We start from the raw sequence: 20,616 nt of genomic DNA on the forward strand, positions 1-20,616 counted from the left end.
AGCAGAGAAGAGAACATGTAAACAGCATGTTACTGTTGTAGCTGCTCAAGGTGGTGCTAGTTTATATACATTACATACGTTAGACGGTTAAGTCCAGTGGTTCCCAACCTAGGGGTCGGGCCCCTACAAAGTGTCACAAGAAAAACAAAAGAAGAAAATACAAAGATCTGATACACAGATTTGCAGTAATTGTTCTTAGACTTTTCTCTGATCTTTGTTTTGCGAAATATTGGAGTTTTAGTTCTTTGTCCTCAAACAGCTGAGAGGTTTAAAGGGGAAATCTACCTTTTTGATACAACTCATAGACATCTGAAATGTGATGAGAGGCCCCAACCAGACACTGCTTTCAAAAGCCTAGACTTTTGTGAAGAGTGACAAGAGCAACCCAACACGTGTCACCATAGAAAGGGTCTGATGAAGCATTTTATTTATCAGCATTAAGAAGGCATGCTAAAATGGCGTCCTTCATCTTGTTATATTGTTTAACTTGTTTTGCATTACGATCACTTTACTAGGATTATTTCCTTGCGAGGAAAAAAAAAGGTTTTTCACCATTACTTGTAATTATAGGATTTTTATTATAAAACAGGTTGACAGCTAATATAGTTTATTTACAGTATAGATCATGCTATGACGTAAAAGGCAAATGTAAAGTGATAAAACAACAGCGTGGACCCTAGAGTTGTAACAAATTTAAGGCTTAAATGCATATAAAATGACAAAGTTTTCATTAATAAAACAATGGTAAACTGAGTATTCAAAGATGTGTAATGCTTCTGTTACACATTATAGCTGAAAACCAAAAAGAGTGACCACATAAATGTTTTCCAGGAAAGTAACACATCTGTCTGTGAAGCAGCAGCAGCAGAGTGGTGGTGTAACATTTATTCATTTGCACACTCAACGTGGACAAAAAAAGCACTGAGTGCATGATTCAATTTAATATGAACATCATAATAATAAATATTGTGGCGAATTTGGCAAAATACATTATTATATTTTCAGGGGGTTTTGACTTTTTCAAAAACACATTTTCAATTCACTTCCTGTACTTAACAGTACTTAAAAGCAGAATCTCTCACATTCATTGCATCAATTAAAGTTTAAAATCAGATTTTGTGTGGTTTTTAGTGTCTTTTTATCAAACACCTTTTAACAGTTCTTATATTTTAGGAGATCTAAAGCACTTTGTAAACTTGACCAGGTTAAACTTGAGGACAGCTTTGAGCATATTTTTAAACATTACAAAATATATGTAAAATAAAATATATCCAACCATCCATCCATTATGAGTCACACATCCTAGTCAGTCCGATGTTGGCAACAGGGTGCGAGTGCGTTATGGCCACATGATTGGTGAAAGATTGCAAACACTGACATAAAAAGTGGCACGATATACATGAATACACATTATACAAGCATTCACCTTTATGTTCACTTGGCCACTCAGCTAACGGAAGACTATTTCTGATGCAAATATTCTTTTTTTGCAAATACTTGAGTAAAGAAAGTTATGGACCTATTTAAAAAAGACAATGTAATCTTGTTATAACACAAAAAGGTTTAAAAAGACTTTCTATGTACTGTAGCTGCCCGGAGCAATACTTACTTTGTATTTTTTTCTGTGAAGTCAAATAGAAAAAGACATTTTTAGGCCTGTCATTTCCAGGCCTGAAAGTGCTGAGAAGTCATCTTTGGATGTCCCCGATAATACTATCTGGTCAGCAAGAAAGGAAAGGAGGATATACTCAATAAAAGAGCACCTCTTCACAAGATACTTGTACAATCTGGCACATTTTTGGAACCCATTTATGGGTTCAAAGTCCATCAGAAGAGCGCAGATATCACAGGAAACGTCTCTGATGGGAGGACAGGAGATGGACGGGTGAGGAGCTCAGATGAGGGAGATCCGTATAGGGATGGTAGGAGACTCTGTCCTGTGCTGGGGGGAATGATGGGACACCACATGTTCCACCATTGTGTGTTTAGACATGTGTTTCATAAGGTACGTCTCCTGGAAAAAACAGCAACACTTTTAATCATCTCCACTGCAGTTAGTTCAGATTTGAAAGTGTAACTTAAATTGGATTTCTAACTCACCGACGTGTACGCCCGGCCGCACATGCTGCAGCAGTAGGCCTTGGCGTTTTTGATGGCGTGTGCAGACAGGTGGATCTGCAGCGAGGCAGAGTCTGAATAGGCACGGTAACAGTTGGAACATTTGAAGGGCTTGTCCTTGTTGTGCTGCCTCTGGTGGGACTTCAGAAGGGGAAATAACAAAAAAAAAAAACATACAGAAACGGAGTCACTTTCGTGCAGCATTGTGAAGGGTATTGGCTCACAGTTTAAGCAGTGGAGGATCAAGAATGTAAAATGGATGGCGGAGGTAATGCGTTTAATGTTTACCTGCAGATTAGATAGCTGAGTAAAAGCTTTTTCACATCCTGGATGGCCGCATTTGTACGGCCGATCGCCTGTGTGGATTCTGAAAAATTAGGTGATCATTAAGCAACTGAAACTCTTTTCAAACACGTCAGACAGGAAGCTTCAAAACTAACATAACAAAAAAACCCAAACTTAATTAATCTCTTTATTAAATGTAACACAATTAAAGGTGAATTTTGTCTTGGTTTACCCAGCGGTGTGTGTGCAGAGCGACAAAAGCTAGCCAGCAGAGAGTAAACAAGAAGGAAAAAGGACTGTGATAACTAAGGCACCTCTACACCCCTTCCTAACTGACTGGACCTTAAAACACCAATTCCTAATACTACAACAAGTTCATGCAATTTTAAAGGGTCAGTTATCCAAAATTACAAAAAATATATTGAGTTTAAGTTTACATTTTCTCACTTGTAGTAGTATTGAGTGATGCAATCATTTCTGAGTGTGATATGATTTTGATTGTGGTGCTAACATTATTTTTTTTAATTTTTTTTTATTAATAGAATAAGGTTTTTCACGGTTTTTCAAGTCTGTCTTAAAACAGCGGTCAGGTGCCCATATTGCCTACAGTATATTGACCTTTAAAAGACTGCGGTTTAAAGGTTCAACAAGGCTCTCTGCGTCAGATACCAGTGCACAAGGTACTCACATGCACTAACATGCCAGACTGGTTTTTAAACCAAAGAACAAAGCTTGGATTATAACACACACACACAGAGGGAGGGTGACTTCATTCTCTTCTCAGGAGGCCATTACTCCACTATATCGTTACATAGCAACCATTTGTTTACTGCAATATTAACGTTCTGAATGTCGAGTACAGCACCTTGAAAGAAAGACTTTGAAAGAACCTCTCCTTTAAACATTAGTCATTACATTGACTAATACAACATTAACGTATGACAAAACATGAAAGCGATATCCAATTAATGAAGTAATGTTATTAGCTCTTGAGCAGAATGTATCACTAATTTCTCTGTCAAAGATCATAGATAAAGGTATTGTATTGTAAATGGAGCAATGGCAGACTATAATTAAACAAACGTTAAGAACAAGAAAATGAAGTCAGTGGTTTCAATATTGTCTTTACAAAAAGTGCGTTTTTTATGTTTAATATAAAACATTCATTAGAAGGGTAAATGTTGTCTTCAGAATCACTGTTATTTTTGGATAATTCACAGTTTTCATAGAATATTTCTTCAGTAAAAGAGTTTCTAGGAAAACTAGTAGTAGTCTGTGGAATATTACATAAAACCTAAACTGTCTTTATGGTTACAGCAGTAATCATTAGAGGAAAGACAAAGTGTTTTATATTCTTCTGTAATTTGTAATACCCTTTAATATGAAGAACTACCTACGATCTACTTCTGCACTCAAATTAACACAATGTTTACCCTTCATACTTGCTTGACAGGGAAGTTTTTTTAAATGAAATTATAAAATAAAATGTAATCTGTGATTTAAGGAATAAATTACCCCAAGTATGTTCATAAATGATTTTGTTTACAATCATATTCCACCACAGCTTACTACTAGTGGCCTAATATTACTAGTGGGCTGTTCCAGCTTAGAATATAAAGTATATTATTGAAGCAGGATTAACAACAGAATACACTTATGGATGGTGGATATCAATAAAATGACAAAACCAATTGTCAGAGATCTGACCTGGTGTGCTGCTGCAGATGGGAGAGCTGGCGGAAACATTTCTCGCAGTAGGAGCAGCGGTAAGGTTTGACGCCCAGGTGTATGCGCAGGTGCTGAGCCAAGTACGATGCGTTTGTAAAAGACTTAGTGCAGTGAGGACACTTGTGAGCCTTCATCTCTGTGTGCGTTTTGGAGTGGATCTGCATGTCTGACTTGGAGAAGAAGGTCAGCGGACAAACTTTACACCTGTTTCAAAAACACAGCGACACAGAGAAGACACACGTAAGCGCACTGAAGCAAATTTGTGACATTGGGCTATATAAATACATTATATTATATCGTTTTTATATTAATACATTTCTTAATATAAACTAAAAATTGACTTCATATAAAGGGCACCCTCAGAGAGACACATGAACTGAAGACACAAGCTGAATTGCAAATTTGTCCTCATTATTGAGCAAGACCAAGTGTGGCCCATCGCACGTGTGGCCTGTTTGACTCTGCCCGTTGACGCTGATGAAGTTTTTAGCACTTTCCGTTTGCTTCCTATTTACACATCAATTCTCAAAACCGTGTAACAATGTTAAAACACTTAAAAACTATCTGTCTGTGTCTGTCAGTGGTGAAAAGTAAGTATTTCTTGAGGTACTTGAACATTACTTAAGTATTTCCACTTTATGTTACTTTAAACTTTTTACTCCATTACATTTATAAAACATCTATAGTTACTAGCAGATACATTTATTATATACAAAACACATGATCAGTTCATTATAATGTATAATAGCATGGTGAGTCCTTTCGATATTTATATATATATTTACGTACTAAGGAATGTATTTTTACTTAAACCTGCAATAACCAATTTGTTTTTGGCCAGCAGGGCAGCAGAAACCAGCTGTAAACACAATACTGACATGTCATCACCTTGTTGATAGGGCAAAAATGTTAGCAAAGAGTTCACATCCAGCAGATATAGGGAAAACCTAGCATTAATTTGGAGTCATGTTTTTGTTTGTTTGTGTGAATGGACGTAAGAATGGTGAGAGTAAACCAAAAAAGTTGTGGCCGGAAAACCAAAACAATGAGCTGAAAGATGCTGAAATACTCGTAGAACTGAGAGGAACTGTAGAGTCAGGTGCTAAATTCTCTGTGGAGTATACGAGCGACTCCTTTCACATTAGATATTTGTCATTTGATTCATAAATATCAAATTATTTATTATATTCCTGGAATTGTGAGTCACTGCACTTTGGTTATCTATGCATCTACCTTTAAAAAAAAAGAAGTCATTTCATACCTGTAGGTTTTTCCCTGTTTGGCAGTGATGGTGACACAGGACTGGTCGTTGCCTGAGGCTAGGATCGGGTAGGGCACCACCAAAAGAGATGACCCATTCTCTGCTTTGATCCTCTTACGCCCCCGTTCCTCCTTTGGAGGAGGGCCGAGGAGTCCGACGAGGCCCCCATTGTTTTTCCCAGGCTCCATCCCGTGGCTGCAGGCTAACCCTGAGATGAGGTGAGGTGTGGGGGCTCGGCCCAGCCGGCTGTGGCTGCTCGAGGTGGGCGTGGTGGGGGTGATGATCTCTGAGGTGTTGAGGTTGCCTGTTCTGGATGCCAGCGCCACACCTGATCGGTGCAAAAGTGAAGACAAGGACAGGACTGAAATAAGTTGTCATCAAAATTGCCAATTCATATATGAAGGGACACAATCATGCAAACACAGACAAACTGTAACTACATGGATGAACAGCTAACATATATATAAATTATAAGATATAATGGACATATGGTAGGATGGTTGGCAAACATGACTGTCTTTTTAGCAGTGTTTGAAAAGTAATTTTCCATTAAAGGAACACGGCGACTTATTGGGACTTAGACTGCTACTTCTGCTACTTGGGCGGAGTGATATGCTTGCACCTGAGAAGCACTGGACAGAGAGTAGAAATGCTTCGCTTTTCTGAGACTATAGTTCCCAGTTTATATACGGTTAGAAGATGTCTGTGTCTCATGTGACCTTGTTATTTGTACACGCTGTGACTACACAAATCACAACATGTAAATAGGAACATGTTGGCGTTATTTTGTCACTTATTCGGAGCAGTAGGCTAGTTGGAACCAATTACCTTCAGGATCCGTGCTAGGCTAAGCTACCGGTGGAGCCGTCAGAAAGAGCTACAACGCGCACGGAGATGAGAAGGGTATGTATGGACTTATCTAACTCTGGGGGTTACGGTGAATAAGCTAAAGTCCCAATAAGTCGGCGTGTTCCTTTAAGTGTATATTCTTCTACACATAAGTGCAGTACAGAAAAGTCCAAATTTCCCAACATTATTTCCAGAACTTCGTTTCAGTGTTTCTTTGTTGATAAACTGTGGTTACCTGAGACGTGGTTCGTCCTGGAGGGATGGTCTATAAGTTGACGCAGATGCCAGTCTTCCCATAATCCTCTGGCTTTTATAGCTGCCTTATCGTCCAGATTCAAGTTTACATCCCCCAGAATCCGACCTGGTAAAAATGTGCAGGGAAATTCCCATTTGTTAAAGAGGGCCCTAGTAAGAGGGAACTGAGAGAAGCTGAACCAACTCTGATGATTCAGGATGGATACATTTCTTGCAGATCAGTAAAAAGCAGTGGTGGAATGTAACTAAGTATATATGCTCAAGTACTGTACTTCAATACCAATTCAAGGTACTTGAGTATTTCCATCTTATACAACTCTATACTTCTACTCCACTACATTTATCTGACATCTTGAGTTACTAGTTACATTTTTTTCATTATCTTCATGTCCAGTGAAAACTATGTATCTCCAAATTTGGTGATTTTGAATGTTTGTGATAAACTGTAGGACGAGTGGTTGCCTTAATGTGTTAAGACAATTCTCCTAATTCTTAAGCTAAATAAAGCCTCTGGGCTCAATTGGAAAATGCATTGTCACAAAGCTGAAAACCGGGCTGTTTTTCTGACACCATGAAAAGTTAACTTTTTAGAGATATGTGGTTCTCACAGGATAACGACGCTACAAACATATGATGATCTTACAGAATATGATGTATTGCTGTAGATTGAACTACTCAACAGTATAAAACAGTAAAAACATATACAACAGTAAATGCAACATACACATTAATGCAGCAGCAATATGAATCCAAAAACATCATATATAAAGTAAAAACACTGACACTGAGGGAACATTTTTCTGCACAATGAGTACTTTTACTTTTGATACTTTAAAGGAGACCTATTATGCTTTTCTGTATTTTCTGTCTCTTTTATGTTACAATGTCGGATGTTAATATTGAACATGGCCAACGCTTCAAATAATGAGGGTAAACGTGTTTTAAAAGAAATCCCTGTGAGCTAAATCTCACACTGTTCTAAACTCTCCAGTTTCATCTGGTTTCAACTGTTTTTTTTCTAGACCATAAATAGAAAACCAGCTCAGTATGACGTCTTACCAAACCTTTTCTATATATGGACACACTACTGCAGTGTCTACATTACATAAACTGCAACATGTAGCTACATGCTAACATCAGGGAAACCAGTAATCTTGGTTGCTGATGTTAATTTCGGATCGCATTCCTGCTGGGACATGTCCGGTTGTGTAGTGTTTGGTTTAGAAGCCTTTATTGGTGATTTTTCACAGTATAAAGTCCTGCTATATTCTCCATTGCAGTCAGTCTCTGGCTGCAACAGACAACAGACAATCAAACTGTACTAGGGCTATCAACAAATCTCTTCTTCATTCTAAATGTTTATGACCAAATTACAAACAGATTCATGACACAGTTTAATCAGCATCTTGTCCTGCCTCCTGCACACTCCAGAGGTCTACGATGTTTAAAGATCCAGGTATTTTTTGGCTCCATGAAGGCTTCATGTGCCACTGAGCAACTTTTTCATAGGAAAAAAGGCCTGAGAAAATTCCAGTTATCACCTCAAATACTGAGCAATTTCTACTCCTGCATCATTATAAGCGTCCTGACGGAGAACATTACTGCCTGGTATGGAAACAGCCCTAAACAGGACCACAAGGCCCTGCAAAGAGAGGTTTGACCGGCTCAATAGGCGGTACCAGACGCTGCAAGAAAAAGGCTAAAGAAACCACTAAAGATCATCATTAAAGATGTTGCGGTGGGGTAGAAGGTAGAGCTTCTATGAGGACTGTTCTAATGCGTAAATTGTAGGAACTGAGCGATTACATTTCACTGAAATTATATTTTATATAGGGCTGTCAAAATGACGCGTTAATTTCGATTAATTAATCTGAGAAAAAATAACGCATTAAAAAACATAACGCAGATTAATCCATTCCATATTGACGTTTGACCCGGAGCCGTTCTAGCCACCATTCGACTGTAAAATGAAGGCGGGAGATTTGCAGTTATTGTAAATGTCCTTTTCCCATCTGGTGGTTGTTTTTGTCGTTCAACAGCAATTTACTAGTGAAATAAGTTATTGTTATACATTATTATTAAATCATTTAATTTTGACCATATGGCCTTAGCAATAAACAAGCCATTCTTTAATGTCACCAACTGCTGTTTAGTAGCCTACCCCCTTTTTTTTTCTTTTCTTTTTTTACTTTCTTAAAAAGTATCGGTTCAGGCACCGTTAATTATGTATGTAATTAATTTCGATTAATCAGAGTATGTAGTTAATTAGATTACATTTTTTTTAATCGACTGACAGCCCTAATTTTATATGATTTCACATGACAAATAAATTGATTAACATTTTTTCTGATAATACTCCCATACTTTTACTTAAGGATTTGTATGGAAGACTTTTACTTGTAGTGGAGTATTTTTTTACAGTGTGGTCTTACACTTTTACTTATTTAAAGGATCTGAATGCTTCTTCCACCACTGGTAAAGAGTGAGAACTAGTGAGGCAGGTGAGGAGTACCTGTGACTGAGCTGGAGGCGGGGCGGGCGTGCAGGGCGATATCAGGCTGAGACGGGCTATGGAGAACCGGCATCTGGTGAGTTTTGGACATCCCGTGCTGGCCACCATCAGACTGGATGGGGGGAGCCAGTAATTGCTGTTGGGAAGGGGCTGAGGCAGCGGGCAGATGTGGAGGTCTGATCTTCTCTGCCATCAGCTGCTCCTTGATTTTATTAATCAAGACTAGGTTATCCAGCTGACAGCCAGGAAACAACATTTGTGACAAAAGAACAGCCATCAGTTCAGGTAGTGTCACTTTATGAGACGATAGTTCCCTCTAGAGGTTGATACATGACATTGTACCCAAAACGTTCTTTGTAAACATCTGAATCACTGAATTAAACCAATGGTTCCCAACCTTTTTGTCTTGTGACCCCTTAAAAAGAAGCAACATCTACTTCTGACCCCTCATCACAGGCTATGGACTTTCTTTTTCTGATGTATCTAACCAGAATAGATAGTATCCAGTATTTCTCAAGAAAATAGGCTAAACTTAGAAGAAGAAAAAAAACATTTTCACTGACAGATTGTTTTAATTTATCCCTTTAATCATCTGGTGACCCCTCAGATTAACCTTGAGACCCCTTGGGGAGTCCTGAACCCCAGGTTGGGAACTACAGTTTTAAAGGAATATTTTGATCTTTTAACAAAAAGGCATAATGTTTTACTAACATTTCAATGAGACATTTTTCATGCCTGTATGCTAACTATGTAGCTAGAGCCAGCAGTCAGTTAGCTTAGCTTAGCAAAAAGACTAGAATCAGCTAACCTGGCTGTCCAGAGGTAAACTACCCCCTACCGGCACTTTTAAAGCTCACTAACATGTTATATCTCCTTTCTTTAATCCATGCAAAACAGAAGTGTACAAAAAGAAACTTAATTAATCAATCACAATAAATATATAAAGTAAAAAAGGTAACTGTCATTTTTAAACTTCAGTTTTTGTACAGAATAAAGGAACCAGATATAATCTGTTGCATTTATGAGCTTTAAAGCAATACTATGTAACCCTACAGGTTGTCTCATTGGAACTACAGCTCGTGCGGCAGTTACTTAGTGTTGCTTTAAAAGGTGCTTGTCAGCATATGTTACTTTTTACTGACTTTAAAGATTCAAATTTGTACAGATGAGAGTGGTATCAATCTTCTCATCTAACTCTCAGTAAGAAACAAATAAGCGTATTTCCCCAAATGTCAAACTATTCCTTTTAAATGGTGCATTATTTAAAATAATTTAAAAAACAACAACTCTTTACACAACTCCTTAAACGTACAATACAATGATGTTACTGCTTCAGGTTAATGTGTGCTAAATAAGTGTGAATACCAGAGTCGCTCACCTGGCCGGGCATAGTGGAAGGTGGAGGCCAAAAATAGGGATTGTTAAAGAGAGGTTCAGCCATCCTGAAATGAATACATAAGGGTTATAAACAAGGTGAGGGCAGCCATCTGTCTATCAGTGAAATGTATATTGAGTACATATTTGTAGTCAGACTTTTGTAGTCTGGCTTGGGATCCCTTAAACGAAGCAATGTTTACTTGTTACTCATCATCATAGGTGAGTGATTTTTATTTCTTGCTCTAATTTAATGATGTTAAGAGTTGTTATTTATACATGAAAAGGCAAAGATTTGAGGAAACTTGCGACCCCTCAGGTTTATTTTGTTTATTTGTTTTAGGTGGGAACCGCTATTGTAAGATATTCCTAACAAAACTGCCTCCTGTAAACTTATGTGAAGATCTATTGTTAGTGTACAAAATAGTGGTTAAAAACTTGTGTCAGTAGCTCTCCGCCCAAGCAGCAGCTGACTGTTTGACGCGATAGTTTGAGATAACTTGTCCCAGTCTTGTGATAGTGTGTTTTCAGAGAAATTATGTATTAGTTCTCCCCCTTTCCCAAAAGCGCAAGAGGAGACCTTATCTCTTTACACAGTGCTTTATCAGAGATAGCAGAGAGGATGTTTCTGTTGTTAAAGGAGGACGTGAAAGTGAGTAATGCAGCTTTTCCAACCACAAGACTTCGAGAAGGGCATGCTGCCTGAGTGATAGGCTCTGACATGATTACAACAGCTAGGGAACTCTCCAAAAACGGTTATCAGAGAAAACAGTAAAAGTAATGTGGCTCAGATCCTAATCTGTCTCTGTCTCCTCCTCGTCACACGGGGCCCCAACAGAGAAACATTGAGTCTCACCTCAGTGTACAGCAAGAACTGAATGACGTGGTCAAATATACAAGGTCAGTTATGCAACTGAATATAAAGAACATGGAATAACTAAAGTGAGGATGCTGCACAGAAACCAGACTTATTTGTAAGTGACACAGTAGTTATTTTCTATTTTATGGCAAAATAAGAGGATGACATAACTCTTTTAAATGAGAATATTTGATTTCTATGGGCTGCAATAAAGCACACTGTGTTTGGCCAGATGGACAGAAACCTTCTCAGAGAGAGTTGCTTGCTGCTGAAGTTTTGATCTAAAGGCTTTCCTTTCCATAGCTTCTCTTCTCAACCTCGTATGAAGTTTCTTCTTTAAAGCATTTTGCATTGCGTGCTTTGGCACACTTCACCATTCCTTAGTCTGTTTGGCTTAGCAGAGGCATAACGCAGACCGGATCTGTGAGCCAAGAGAAACAAAAACGATACGTTCAGGGGTACGAGCGTACAGTAAACCCCACAAAATATTTCTCTAATGATGCCAGTGGGGATCAGTTTCACTTCCTGGAGGCTTTCTGCCTCGAGAGCAGGCTCAGGAGTTTGACGGCAGCTGGACATCCTTGTCACTTTTTTAAACGACACGCTTCACACAAAAAATATTTTATGGCTGGGAGGTACTGTATATAACTTACAGTTACTGTGTATTGCTGTACATTTATACTGTATGTTGATGTATGCCCCTTAGAATCAATCTGTAGAGTAAGGTCCAGACTGCATTGCTTTTGGACTTACTTTAGTATTAAACTTTTGCCAGAATAGTTGTGTGTTTTTGCATAAATGCAGCTGAGTTTCTATTCAGCTTAAATATTTATGCGCGTGTGTGTAAAAGGGTTTGCAGTATTTCTAGCAGGTATGAAAAAGACTTCATGCAGGTGCATCAGAGCTCTTTAGGGCTGCAAAATAACGGTTATTTCCATTGCTGACTAATCTGCTGATTACTTTCTTGATTATTACAGTTGGTTATTCATATTGACACTAACATGTCAGAAAATATTGAATATTTGTCTGACTAACAGTCTAAAACCCAACTATTTTCAGTTGACTGTAATATATGACAAAGAAAAGCATCACATGTTTGCATTTAAGAAGCTGGAAGAAAAGAATGTTTGGGATTTTTGTTTGAAAAATGACAAACTATTATCAAAACTGTTTCTGATTGATTTTCTATGGATCGACTCTTCTACACATTCAATCAAGGCATTTATTAAATCAGTACATCAAACGTTTGGTCCCTTTTTTGTTTTGTTTTCATTATTACGAAGTTAATATGGGCCGCTGTGGAAGTAATGGTACTTTCTAAGAAGTTAAAGGGTTGTAATTTGTAACTAATGGTTAATACATTGTTTACTGATGTTTTATAGATCACTTTTGGGGTTTCAGGTTGTGAAAAATCTCTCGGACCAAAATCCATCCACTTACAGTATAAGCATACAACTGCTGACCTGATGGCTTTAAAGACCCTTTATTAATGACTAATTAACATAACTGGAGACTTGGTGACCTTTTTATGAAGTGCAAAATCTATAAGCATTTATTTAGATTACTAACATGTTTAACTAGCCTGACAAACCAGACCCACATCAAGATGTTGGGTCTGGGAACTCACCATTGGCAGGACTCAATCCGAGGGGCGGGATAAACGGTTGTCTTTCAAATTCCCTCTGCACACAATAGGATAGTGCTACAACCAACCAGAGCAACAAAGAAGGTAGCATAGCTAGTTGATAGATTAAACTTTTGCCATATCCGGTCGGCAAAACGCCGAACACATCTTCCTTTTTAAAGAATGACTTCAGTGCCATTCTTTGTTCTTTTCTCAAAGAAAAGCTTAACTCCAAGTCTTCCAGAGTCGCGGCCAAAGCCAATTTGAAAGACCGCTGTTCGCCAGCAGCAGCAGCCATAAGCCCGCCCACCGACTTTATACACAATGTGATTGGCCCAGCCAGAGTTTGGTTTTTCCAGCTCGCAAGCGGAGAGTTGCTAGACCCCCTGGCTGCAAATTACATTTGCTGCAGCTAGGGTGCCTAGATTTCTAGGCTAATGTTTAATTGCAAATTACTTAAAAGATAAACATCAGTCAGAGGCAACCCAAAAATCTTATAATGGTGTATTACTGATCTATAAGACATTAGTTAATCATTTATTAATCAATAAAACCATTTGTTACAACTTATATCTAGCCCTTACAACGGATATTAGAAAGTGATACTGAAGCAATATGGCCCACTTAGGCTAGATGAGGTTAATTCTGTAGAATAACCGCCTGTTAGTAGTATTAGGCCTGCATAGGTAGAGAAATCTATATCTTTGCTCTCCTACATGTAGGTGCTATAAAAATCCTACAGATCGTCAGTAGTGTTACCATAATGATCGTGCAGGTGGCACGCATTTTGCAGACAGAAAACTATTTCTAAATCTCAATATTTCAGCTTCAAAAACAGCATCAGTGTAACAAAACAGACAGCGGATCATTGCTGTGAGATCACCTCCAGAGGAAAATACAAGTCCATCGCTGAAACTAAAGTTAGGGTTAACTTTTTGTCCTTTTTTGTACATGCTGTGCTGAGTTATTCTCCCATTTCAAAAGCAAAACAACGGAATCTGATCTTTAAAGCCTAAAACCTGAGCAGCTTAAAACGAGAGCATCTCCTCCAGAGAGAAACGATCCTCCGCAACGCCTCGCTCTGTCCGCCGCCTCTCCCACATTCTCAGACAGTTTATTAAAAAATTTCAGACAAAAGGAAAACAAAAATGGCAGCCCTGTCTTATTTTTATAAGCACTGGACGCCATATTCTGCAGATCCGAATATTTAGGAGATAATTCTCCAGATGTAATTAAACGCCCTTACGATGCGTCGGGATGTGCGTATTTGCATTAAGCGTACAATGATTGTTTACTTTGATTTGCAGGTTTGAATAGCCCGGCTCGAGGAAGGGGAAAAAAAACCTGACACTTCCTACAACAATCATCATGCCTTCGCTGAATGCTCTGTAGCTGCTGAGCCATAAACCCAAATGTCGATGTTAATACTGGCGCGTAGGGAAAGCTTTTATTTGCACGATAGAAGAAAGGAAAGCAGTGTCACCTCTGCGCTGCAAATGCTCTTTTTAAAATACAACTTTTGCATGGGCTAAACAGAAATGGTGACGAAGCGACACAAGGAGAGGTAGTGTGTGAGAGAAAAGAGCAAAAAAGAAGCAGAGAATTTGCATCGAGCAGCCAACATACCTGAACCAGCGAGGGAAGAAATAGCTATTTAATAAAGGATTAGACTCTTCTCTCTGCCTGCTCTCAGTCGGACTTCAAACCTTCCGGGTCGCCTGCTGTTCACTTCTGGGTGCTGCAGGCGTCTAAAAACACTGAGCTGAAACTGATTTTTCAACCCATTTTCTGGTTTCTAATTTAAACGCTGACATTTCCTTGCAGATGTTGGGGTTGAATAAAACCGTGCACATGCGTGGGAAGTTTCATGTTTAACACGGTTTCCCTGTGTAATGCCAGTTGTGGTGATAGGCTGGTGATAATAAGCCTGACTTTCTCTAAGAATAGTGGTCGCACTTTATTTTACGGTAGGCCTACGTTAATATGACGTAATGTGTTGTAGAGCTCCAGTATTATAAGTGCATAGTGAGAATGTGTTGCATCTTTTTCAAGCTCTGTATAGAAGCCGTGTCCGTCTGTCAGGTCACGGCGGTTATGTACAGTAAATATGAAGTGTAATCCGCTCAGCAGCAGCAGCATGACTGGCTGCTAATATGCTCTGTGCTTAGCTCAGCAGGAGATGGCACTGATGCCACAAGAAAGAGCGGTTCAGCTAGTGTCGAACATGTTGCCTCATGGCTGAAAGTCAGTGAGTGAGAGATACATGATGAGCTATCACTTTACATCTGAAAATGAGGCATTACTTAACATACATCTGTTTAAATAAAAAAAATAAAAAATATTAAGCCAGGCACTTTCAGATTATCTGTAGGCCTTTTCAAAATGATTGGATTAAACCATAGAAATAATTTGGATTAAACACTCAATTGGCAATTTGTTTATCAGGTTGAAAACTGTTATAACGGAGTGGTCATTTTGGAGCATGTAGTTTGTGATGCTGTTGATTTTTATTGTATAGGCTATAATAATTTTTTGTGTGTAGATTGTATGCTCAAACCTGAGAGCTCCTGCCTTTGTCTGCGTCCGTACATGCATGGTGTTGGCACATGCACATGCAAAGTAACACACACACACACACACACATTCAAATTTATGTTTAGGTATTCATAGGAAATGCAACATTTCACATGACTCCATCTCACGTCTTTGACATGAGTCAGACTGAGGATAAAAAAGAGGATAGAGGTAGAGCAGATATTGAGTGCAGAACTCTGCTACACTTCTACAGACCCCTTACTACCAACCTATGGATGTTACACACCCTACAACCAGTGGAGGAAGAAGTATTCAGATCTTTTACTTAAGTAAAAGTACTAATACCACACTGTAGAAATACTCTTTTACAAGTAAAAACCCTGCATTGAAAAGTATGAAAGTATCATCAGGAAAATGTACTTAAAGTATTAAAAGTAAAAGTACTCAATATAGATAAATCCTCACATTTTAGAAACTGGAAACAATCAAAACTGTTCTGTCAATCAAGTATTTAACTGTCTAATCATTTCAACTGGACTTGTAGGTCTATATATTATTGGGCATTTTAATTTCTAATAAAACATTGCATTTTATAAACTACATGTGTTTTGTGTGCAAAAATCTTAATTTGTAAAGTAACTAGTAACTAAAGCTGTCAGATAAATGTAGAAAAGTAAAAAGTTCAATATTACATAATATAGTACTTGAGTAAATGTACTTAGTTTCATATCACCACTGCCTACAACTAAATACAAGCAGTTTACATTCACACTGTTCACCCTGTACTTACAAAACTGTCACTTTACTACTATACACACAATTAAAATGCTTCACATAATATTTTACTGTCATTTGAAAGAAACTAACTTCTCACGAGTCATCAATTGACAATCCTCCACTGGCTCCCGGTTAATGACAGGATCCATTTCAAAATTCTACTCACAACCTACAAATGCCTAAACAATAATGTGATCTACAGTCTAATCCTGCTTAATGAAACACCCTGCGTGTGTGTATTTGCTGAAACCTTTGAAATAACATACAGTAGTTTGAACAAGGTGGGTGTAACACAGGAATGTTTGTACATTCTCAGGGAAAATGAAAGATCTTTTATCCAGATGTCAACAAGTTTATTTTGATTTTGACACACACACACACACACACACACACACACACACACACACACACACACACACACACACACACACACACACACACACACACACACACACAAGCATGCATTTTACATCTCTCACTGTTAGTTAGTTGTCAGACTTTTTTTCTGAGGTTTTCTGGTCTGTACAAACAGCGCCACACCCTCTGAGATGCACATGTTATCTCACCTCCACACAGGCCAGGTGCAGCAGGGAGAACAGGAAGGGGGGGTCATTATCCCCATGAGGGCGGAGCAAAAGGGTGAGCTGAAGAGAACGGATGAACCATTTGAAGCTCATATTGACATGCTGCTCTGAAGGCTCCTGTGAGTCCAGGTAAGAACTAATGAACTTAACAGCAGTTTTCGATCGAGACTCATAGTTTTCTGTTGTATGCAGGTTGAATTGTCATGCTGTAAACATGTAATAAGAGATAATGGAATACTTTTAACAGGTTCAACCAGTCTCATTGTACAGTGTCAGGGTCAGGAGGTGGACATATTTACAGTCAGGACACAGCAAAACATTTTAACGTGTATTCACATTACTGAGGAGTTTCATGACATTTGCTGTTTCATTGCTGGTTTTAAATATCACGTTGTGAAATGGATTTAAATATAATGTTGACAGTTGAACATATTCCTGAGTTTCCTCATTTTTGATCGACTGTAAACAGCTGACTGGTCCAGGGTTCACTACTAATGTAAACAACAAAAATATTGATCTGCAACCAAAGGGCAGAAAGCTTCCCACTGGAATGATCATGTAACATTATGTACAGATATATTTAACATTGTTGGAGGTTTACTGACAGCAAAGTGGCTGGAATTCCTGAGCTCCTCCACCCCGAGGCAAAAAGAAAACCAGTTTTTCAATACGTTAACCTGTGTGTTTGCATTGTCTTGTTGCAGCCATGGGTGGTGTGTTGGAAGAAGCGGTGGTGTTGTGCGTATGTAAACTGGCCAGCAGTCTCCTCTTCCTACCCTCATTGGATGCCTCCTACAGTCCTGTCAGCTTCTGCTGCTGCTGCCTACTTGTCTTTACCGACTTCCTGGTCACAGGTGAGTATCAGGAAGGGATCTTTTTATTTAGTTTTTAGCTGATCTGCTCACCTCTTTTCACAAACTCTTGTTGGGAGTCACTGCTCTTATCCAGTCAGTCACCTAACTCACTGACACTTTATCTTTTTTCTCCAACAGTTTTTCTGAGTTTCCTCTGCATCTTCGAGTCCTGGCTGACTGAGCTGAGCCCACTAGGTGATGTCATTGCCCTGCGCTTCCTTCTCTTTCTCAGCCACACATACGGTGCAGTGTTGTTCCTGACCACACCTCTGATCGCTGTGGAGACTCTGACCAGACTGCTGTGGCCTCACTCTGTTGTCACTCAGAGGACAGCGAGTCAAACAGATGGACAATGTTGTTATGTTGTTGAGGTAACTGTGGAAGAGGAGGAGGGCAGCAAAGACAACAAAGACAAAAAAAAGTGCTTGTCTTATGTTGTTAGCTACCTCTGCTGCCTGTCAGTGTGGGTCGCCGTCGCACTCAATGTCAGTAGGCGATGGAAACGGGAGGAAGTGTGGGCTGCTACCTGTTTGCACACAAACAACTCCCTCATCAGGTGTTTGCCCAACCTGTTCAGCACCATGCCCAGCACTGTGAATCCCTGCTGGGGCATGACCTTCCTCTCCCTCCACCTGCTCGTCCTGACCACTAGCACGGGCCTGCACAGACGACACCGGGACCCTGCACATATGGCAAGGACACACACAGAGAAACATGGAGTTAACAATAACGCCGATAGTTGCTGGCAAAACCTCATTCCAGCGCTGTCTGCGCCCTCCAAGCCTGTGAACCCTGGGATGTCGGAGTCAGAGCCAGCACAGTGTGTTGACCCAGAGAAAACAGAGAGCAGCTGCAATGTTCACAGAGCGTATTCCTGGAACAGCGTGCAGATGTCGGAGCGTCACCATGGAGACTTTGTCCTCATCTCCCCCGAGTGTTTGTCTGCACAGAGAGGAGGACAGGAGCATGAAAAGACAAGGAGAGGTAAACCTCTTGCATTTATCACAGAGAAACATGTGGACTCACAGTACAGGAGCTTAAGTGGGTGGCGACAGTGGGGTTTTCCCTGCCCGGGGGTGAATGTAATGCTAGGGTTTGTGGGTGTTCTCTCCATCTTTGTGCTGCCTCTAAACCTCAGTGTGAACATTCTTCTGATCAGGACTATAGAGACTCTGCTGGAGCTGTGTATTAAATCTTCTTTATCATCTGCAGCAAACACAAGCAACGCATCCACCTCTCACAATGAAACACTTGTATAAAACGTATTTGCAACAGGATCACCAGATTAATATTGCATGTGTGCAGACAGCAGGTCTACCTGTCAACACTGGCTTGAATAGAGTGTAAATAAGCATTTCTGAGCAGCTATTCACATGTGAGGAATAATGTGGAAACTGCTGAAAGGTGCTGAGGAGGCAGGTTGAGGCGTGCTTGGTAGTAAGACACTAAAGCAGAGTGAATCAGACGTCTGGAAGGCCTGTTTTTATTGTTCAGAGCCTTAAAATCTGCAGTGATTGGTCATTACACAATGGGTTATAGAATGAGCCTCTCCAGCATAAATAAGAATAATCTGGGGGCAAACAGTGTTTTGAAAGTAGTAATATGAAGTGTGCTGATGTTGCATCACATCAAGCTTGCATACAGCAATGTATAATAAATACTGAGTGACTTTAGGGTGTAACATTATGTTTAATGAGACATGCAGTTTGATGGTTCGATAAGGTTTGTATTCATTTTTTGGTGGTTTCTCTAATCTTTCTGAAATATTGGCTAATTTGACCTCTTTTTTAAAAATATGTCTTGTATGGTGGAATTGGCATCTGAAACGTAACAAGGGGCCTCAAATCAGTTTGCAATGCTTTGTATTTTATAAGGGCATCATTTGTTTTTTTTATTGTAAAATCTTAAGCTAAACATATATGTCAAATAAATATAGTGGAGTAAAAAGCAGAACATTTCCATTGGAAATGTAATGGAGTAGAAGTATAAATGGAAATACTCAAGTAAAGTACAACTACATCAAAATTGTAGTTAAGTACATTACTTGATTACTTAGTGACTTTTCACCTCAGAGGAGTAGTTCAATCCTTTGAAACCAGCTGATTTTAGAACAGAGACAAAACTACAAAGAAGAATGAAAAAGTCTGTGTTACAGCCAGCAGCACATTGTTCACCACAGGCTTAAAGCCTTTAGGTAACAAAATGTAACAATAAAAAGCCTACCAGCACCTCTAAAACTCACTGATAAAACATAGGCCTAGTTCCCCTTAACTACTTTTTTTTGGTAATGTGTTAATTAGTGAGCTTTAGAGGTGCTGTTACAGTAGGTGGATGTTGTTAACTTTGGACAGAGCCCAGTCTTTATGCTAAATTATGCTAAGCTAACAGGCTGCTGGCAATAGCCTTACAGTTAACGGACAGACATGATTGGCCTACAGCTCCTGTAAAATGGTACAAAGAGATGTATAGTGTAACTGGAGTAACTGAAAGATGGCTGCCTTGTACTCACACGTAAAACCCATCAAGCCTGAGCTGTCAAGTGTGTAGTCCAGTGGTTTCCATACTTTTTTTTACGTCGAGGACCCCTAAACTGACACAAACCACAGACCCTCATTTGATAACATTTTGTCCCAGGGTTTCCAATCTGATAAGATTTTTGCTTTTAGATTACAGAAAGCATATGAAACCCATGATCAAAATAATCATACACACTGTCATTGTGTTACTTATGGATGGAATTATAGTAAAAATAAATTATTCCCCTTTATGCTGGGGACCCCCTGGAACCCCATCAAGGACCCCACTTCAAAAAAAAAGCTGAGCAGGAACGCAGATGTCAACACCAGAGGGCACTCCAATACAACAACAACTCAGAGCGAAAATGTTTGATGAGCTTTGGGAAGGAGAGGGATGAAGGGGATTCAGGAAACAAAGGAAGGTATTTTTTGGTTGTCTTGCCTTTAACGGAGCCTCAGGGCTGAGTGAACGGCTTGCACACCTC

At 39.3% G+C, this 20,616-nt stretch overlaps 2 protein-coding genes across 3 annotated transcripts; one reads left to right on the forward strand and one right to left on the reverse strand.

Annotated features, from left to right (window-relative positions):
* Window positions 1-870: 870 nt before the first annotated feature.
* On the reverse strand, window positions 871-14,788 carry znf362a (zinc finger protein 362a). 2 transcript variants are annotated; one of them, XM_078248793.1, is made up of 9 exons: window positions 14,492-14,788; window positions 10,387-10,450; window positions 9,009-9,210; window positions 6,477-6,602; window positions 5,393-5,720; window positions 4,111-4,335; window positions 2,407-2,485; window positions 2,101-2,259; window positions 871-2,014 (listed from the first exon to the last, which is right to left on the reverse strand). In XM_078248793.1, exons 2-9 carry the CDS (start codon window positions 10,447-10,449, stop codon window positions 1,895-1,897), a joined length of 1,302 nt encoding a protein of 433 aa, XP_078104919.1. In that variant the 5' UTR covers window position 10,450; window positions 14,492-14,788; the 3' UTR covers window positions 871-1,894. The 2 variants fall into 2 exon arrangements, with proteins under 2 accessions (XP_078104919.1, XP_078104918.1); XM_078248792.1 differs by having other exon boundaries at window positions 9,009-9,243.
* LOC144517017 (uncharacterized) lies at window positions 10,513-19,466 on the forward strand. Its single transcript, XM_078248794.1, has 4 exons — window positions 10,513-10,604; window positions 16,754-16,890; window positions 17,466-17,615; window positions 17,754-19,466. Exons 3-4 carry the CDS (start codon window positions 17,468-17,470, stop codon window positions 18,872-18,874), a joined length of 1,269 nt encoding a protein of 422 aa, XP_078104920.1. The 5' UTR covers window positions 10,513-10,604; window positions 16,754-16,890; window positions 17,466-17,467; the 3' UTR covers window positions 18,875-19,466.
* Window positions 19,467-20,616: the final 1,150 nt, after the last annotated feature.

The sequence above is a fragment of the Sander vitreus genome, chromosome 4 (genome assembly GCF_031162955.1).
Source record: "Sander vitreus isolate 19-12246 chromosome 4, sanVit1, whole genome shotgun sequence".
Classification (NCBI taxonomy): domain Eukaryota; kingdom Metazoa; phylum Chordata; class Actinopteri; order Perciformes; family Percidae; genus Sander; species Sander vitreus.